The 6,172-nt window shown below is 42.8% G+C and overlaps 1 protein-coding gene across 4 annotated transcripts in view; it reads right to left on the bottom strand.

Moving 5' to 3' along the window:
* Positions 1–516: 516 nt before the first annotated feature.
* CXXC5 (CXXC finger protein 5) overlaps positions 517–6,172 on the bottom strand; it is a 67,938-nt gene continuing 62,282 nt past the window's right edge. For all 4 annotated transcript variants that reach the window (XM_081206615.1, XM_081206614.1, XM_081206616.1 and 1 more), the window contains one exon: positions 517–1,460. In XM_081206615.1, coding sequence (XP_081062741.1) covers positions 1,416–1,460 — 45 coding nt within the window. In that variant the 3' untranslated portion in view covers positions 517–1,415. The remainder of the gene's footprint in view (positions 1,461–6,172) is intronic.

The raw sequence follows: 6,172 nt of genomic DNA, 5'->3' as shown, positions 1-6,172 counted from the left end.
AAAGGGAAAGGTCTCATTGTTTCATTTCTTGGATGGGGGGGGGAGTTATTTAAAAAGAAAACATGAACAAACAAGAACCCTTGGTGTGATCTCTAATGTCAGTACTTCTCAAAGCACACCCAATAAAATCAATGGATCTGCTCTCCATATGACTTGGGAGATCATACTACCATGCCTGCCTGGAAGTAAATCCTACTGCATTCAAGGGAGTTTACTCCCAGCAAGATGAGTGCCGCAACCCCAGAGTCGGTCATGACTGGACCTAATGGTCAGGGGTCCCGTTACCTTTACCTTTTAAGTAAGGTTAGAGTTGCAGCCTTAAAAATAACCAGCTGCCTTAATTTAAACCACCTGAATGGCAAACACTTGAAAATACTGTGTGTGTGGAGGAAACCCAACATACCTAAAGAGGCCATTTTTGTTTTGCCTTAGTATTGCCCCCCATGGCAATCAAAACATAAACAAAGCCCCCCCTGCATGCAACCAAAACAGACAGAATAATGGAAATGTAAACCATGACACAAAACATGCTTTCATTTTTATTCACAAAACAGCCTGAATCGCTAGAACATTACAAACAGCCTTTCAGTTAGTGATGGTCAGAAAGCAGGGAAACAAGGGCTTTGAACAGAAGAAAAAGACTCATATATGTTTCCAACAGGGGTTCTGCAATAGCTTTATATCTGAATTCCAGTAATGTTTTTCTAAAAGAGAATAATTGCAGTTAATTCCAGGTTTATTCTAGTGAGCAGTTCTTCTTGGTCTAAACTTAATTATTATTTTGCTTTGCTTTAAAAACTTGCCAGTTTTGCAGTACATTTCCACTTTTTCATACCAAACATTTTGCTGATTAAACCTTAATCTTATGTGTATGTTAGGGAAAGGGAAACTACCTTATTTTAAACATATTCTCATTTATAAACATGAAGTTGAGCGATTCTAGAAACTAGCCACACTATTTTTCTTTAATGATGGAAATTAATCAAACAAAAATATGAATGAATAAACAGCTGTGCTAATTACAGTAGTGCTTATTAGTAACTAGATTTAAAAGGTTACTGTAAATTTACATTCTCTACACAAAAACTGCATCTTCCACACATAAACAACATCAACACCAAAACACAGGAAAATAAATTGATTGTCCATACTCTATAATGTCTTGTTACTTTATGGATTCTTTTAAAAAAATTATTTGAAAAGCAGTTAATGTTTGTTTTTTACTAGTACTCGAAGATGTTAAACAAATGCCAAAAAAATTATAAAAACAGGAATGAAATCTGCGAGAAAATTTTTTTGGTTCTAAAGGAGACAGAGGCGCATCCATTCATTTCCGCCCAAAAAAGGCCTTGCCTGAGACAACACAAGCAAGCAGTGACATTGCACTGGATGACAGAGCTTTGGGATTCTTGTTCCTACTGAAACCACCGGAATGCAGCGCCTGTAGGAAGCATCACTTTCTGCAGAGACAGAAGAGAACAGAACAGGGACACATGATGAGCAGGGAGGAGAAGAACAAGCCCCGGGCAGAGTCAGCAGCTTTGCGCCTTTTAAGGAAAGTCCAGAACATTACACCACACACAGTGCCCTGCCATTCAGCTCCAGTGTGGCTGTTCTTCAATGCTAACCTTACACCATTACATATTTGTAATTTCAATTACGGTGTCCTCCCCTCCCAAATCTATTTTTCCAACTTTCTGCTCCTGCAGAAGACATATTTACAACTTCACATCTTCTCTATTTGCAATTCTTCATGGTACCCAATAGTCTCTTGTGAAACCTTTTGGCCCTTTGGCCAAATGCTTCTGCTGTATACAGCCTAAAGAAGCGGCAAACTGCTCTTTTCATACTTTCAAATGGTACTTTTTGGCAGGGAGTGGGGAGAGAGTGGTCTGAAGTCTCTTCCTCATGTCATGCAGAGTCCACCAAGAATAAACGACGATTCCCTACTGACCATTCCAAGAGCACAGCAAATGCATATTGTGATGAAGGGACTCGTGGCTGGCAGTTAAATGCTCAGGTTATACTTGTACAAGTTTATTGTGCTTGTTACTTTGTCAGTCACATGCATACATATCCTTACCCCTATTAACAGAGAGCTTCAGGGATGCACATTAATCTCCCCCAAGGTGGGGCAATAAAGAGTTGCAACTTCATAATCTGGAAGGAAGAGTGGTAGGACAGGACTGCCTATCTTTTAAAATTGACTTCACCATGCTGTGGCGTGCAACCTTTCCTGCTACTGTAAGCAAGCCAGGAGAAGGAAGGAAGGAAGGAAGGAAGGAAGGAAGGAAGGAAGGAAGGAAGGAAGGAATTTCTTGAACAAAGCTAACAGGAGAATGGGGTCTGCTGGAATGAAAAGCTTTGCTCATTTAATTACCAAAGCCTCCAGGAATGTGCTTGGTTGCTGTTGTTGAGGTTTGGTTTCATCGGTTACTCAAGACGCATCTCAAAAATGGGGCGGGGAGGGAGGAGGCATTATCTGTGGCTGTTTCACAATGGCAGAATTCCTTCTCTCTGGCCAAAGCATGAGTATCTTCCAGGAGCACTGTAATATTTTCTGTTATTGAGATATTTACCTTCAAGCCATTTGGCATGTCATTTTGATGTGTCCATTTTATGTCTCTGGGTATAAAACTATGGAGGCTAGAGCTATACAGAAACTTTGATAGGCTAGGAATGGCATTGTGTGGGAAGAAGCTCTTCTTCCCAATGCAAGGCTGGCAACACAATTTAGTATTTTATTGGCTCGCTTGTTTTTCAGACACAAAGGAGGGGAAAGCCGAGGAAATTGCCACCAACCTGTCCAGCCATGTGATGAGAACTTTAAAAAGCCATAATATAAAGGGACTCTTTGTTGTCTTTTTAAACACAGCACCACTTCATCTATGACTGATGGCGAACGGAAGGATTTATCCATCCCTCTGCTTCAGGTCTTCTTAATATTGCTGGCTGGAAGATTAGGTAGTCCTTCAGTGTCCTCTGACTAAAAAGGTCGTATAGACTAGGCAGTAGAACTCAGAATATGTCTTAGTCCAGAGCGACTTGCAATAAAATAACTTATCATACAAAAATGCTAAAGAAAATACCAACTGGGCTTCCCTTCCCTTTTAATCATCGCCATCTTGCTTTTCTACTTTATAAAAAACACTATCTTTTGAAATAATAAAGACAGAGGAATGAATGAAATACCACTTCCAAAACCGATACATAGTTTTGGAAGTGGCATTTTATTCATTCCTCTGTCTTTATTATTTCAAAAGATAGCAACTGTTTTAGTAACACCTTTAAAATATGTGTTTTATGAATGTTCTTGGAGTGGTAAAAGATACCACTTGCACATGCCCTTAATGGAGTATCCGGGAATTGCCACTTGGAGCGGTGGGCAGTGCCTTTATGTGTCATTTCAAAGAATAAAAAATGATGGAGGCAGGCAGGGCAAGTGGAGTGGAAATGGTCTGAACAAGCTTTTGCTGTCCTGAAAAGAAGTGTAGCAAATGTGCCATTGAAAACATTTCTGCCACACATTATGTTTGTCTCTGTCCTGAAAGACTGCCAAAGCAACAGGGAATCAATCACTGATCCATGCAATAAAACATGCAGATATTTCATAACAGCTAGCTTGGGCCTGATAAACTTGTGGCCTGGTCTTATGCATCTGTACTTGGAAGTCATTTCTGCTGAATTCATCTGGGACCAAACTCCTAAGTAAACATGTTCTGGGTCACAGCCTAAACCTATTATCTATAGCGTAACATTCCTCTTAGGAAACAGATTGCCCAAAAGCCAACATTTTGGTTGCACTTATTAAAGGTGCCCCTCATCAGAGAAACACAAGTGATATTTATGAATGATTCTGATTCCGAATCAACAGCTTTGCCCCACAATGGTTGCTACTCGAATCCTGCAAGTTGTTGGCATTTACCAGCTGGTGAACCTGAAGGGACAGAAAAGGATCCTTATTTCTCACTAAGATGAGCCATTATGAGTTGTTCAGGAGCATTTCCTGCTGTGAGGAGCTCTTAGGTTCAGTTTGCTGTTGGAACACAACTCTTTGACAATGAGCCAGGTTTCCCGTGCCTGCATGGTTAGCCTGACCTGTCACTGAAACACACACACACACACACACAGAGAGAGAGAGAGAGAGAGAGAGAGAGAGAGAGAGAGAGAGAGAGAGAGTGTACTGGGAAATAATCACTTTTTAACCTTCACAGGCTTGCCTCACAAATTTGGAGAGTCCATGAGAAAACAGCAAAGTGGTCTTGGAGAAGGCAATTTCTGAAAGGATATTTAAAATGATCTGGAGCAGGTCCTCTGCTATTGTTCTATTTGTCCTGAGTGTTCCAGATGCAGCACAGCTGACTTCCCCTTCCGCTGTTCCGGATGTCAGATGCAAATGGGCTGGGCAGCTGTTCCCAGGTCTACTGGCAGAGCAGGGCTGATTTCCTTCTTGCCTGGCCCTAAACCACCCTTGCATATTAATACGGGGGGGGGGGGAGCCTCAGATGGAGAGCTGTGGAAATCGGAACAATCACCAAAGCCCAAGTCTCCAGGATTAGAAAAGGAGGCAGGAGGAACAGGTGGGGGGGGGGACCTGCCAGGCTTCTTCAGCATGAATACAGATGCAAATGCCAAATTTAACTCACAGGGCAGCACACTTTTAATATTTTTGCATTGTGCTAGCTAAACCACTAAGCCTTGGGCTTGCTGATTGGAAGGTCAGAGGTTCGAATCCCCGCGACAGGGTGAGCTCCTGTTGCTCGGTCCCTGCTCCTGCCAACCTAGCAGTTTGAAAGCACACCAAAAAAATGCAAGTAGATAAATAGGTACCGCTCCAGCGGGAAGGTAAACGGCGTTTCCGTGTGCTGCTCTGGTTTCGCCGGAAGCAGCTTAGTCATGCTGGCCACATGACCCGGAAAAACTCTCTGTGGACAAACACTGGCTCCCTTGGCCAGTAAGGCGAGATGAGCGCCGCAACCCCAAAGTCGTCTGCGGCTGGACTTAACGGTCAGGGGTCCCTTTACCTTTTAATCATACTAACATCAATGATCTGTACAGAAACATGCAACATCCTTGCAAGCTGGCTTTTGAAACAGAATATTTACTTGGCATGAATAGGCATAAATGATAGCCTCCACATACAACTGCAGTGTATCTCTCAAGTTAACAGATGCTTTGAGTACCTTTGATGCCCCGATTGTGGTATTTCAAAGGCATTGGCCTGCATCTTATTCAAAACACACTGCTGGGTTAGATGGACCTTGATCTGATCTAGCAGGGAGGGCTTGTGTTTTGGGGACTGGGAAGCAGGAATTGGAGACATTACATAATTGTAGTTATTTAATTTCTATCCCTTCCTTCCACCCAAAGGAGCTGAGGATGGCAGAAAACCAATGGCTGATATCCCTCCAGGGCAAATTGTTCAGCAGTGGGGAATTTCACCAGCTTGAGTGGGAAAAGAATATTTTTGCTGCCTGTAGGATAACAAGTTGTGTGGGACTCAGGAAGTCTGCTAAGGTGACAATGACTGAAAGATGGTGAGACATCAGAATGTGTTTGTCACTCATGTTAAGCAAGCAGGGTGGAAATCCTGCAGTGGGCTGTGTGTGACTGCAGATTACATAATCCTGCACAGATGATATTATTAATACTGAAAGGAGTCTAGACACAATTCTACTATGCCTTTGTTCACAGACCTGTGGACTATTATAGAAAGGGGAAGAGGGCTGTGCAAGGCATTTTAGATAGAACAAACTTTCCAGTTAAATTGGTCTGGCTAAAACAAATGTTACTTGTTAGTGATCCAGGATTCGTGTGGCAAATGCAGCTCTCGGTGTTGAGCGAGACGGCTAGCGAGATCAGGCTGCGACTGTACAGGTTGCTTGCTACCACACAGCCTAAACTACATCACAGGGTTGCTAAGAGAATAAGGGGGACCACCTGCACCAAGATGAGCTCCTCAAGGAAAGTGCAAGAGACAGAAGGGATAAGCGACCCCAGCGTGGCTCAGTGGGTAGAGCATGTGACTCTTAATCTCAGGGCCCTGGGTTTGAGCCCCACATTGGGCAAAAGAGCCCTGCATTGCAGAGGATTGGACTAGATGACCCTCGGGTTCCCTTCCAATGCTAGAATTTTATGAATCGATGGAAGTACAGAGATGATCAACAATGCC

Source organism: Podarcis bocagei (assembly GCF_964188305.1).
Source record: "Podarcis bocagei genome assembly, chromosome: 8".
NCBI classification, from domain to species: Eukaryota; Metazoa; Chordata; class Lepidosauria; order Squamata; family Lacertidae; genus Podarcis; species Podarcis bocagei.
This window is presented reverse-complemented; position numbering and strand designations above follow the sequence as displayed.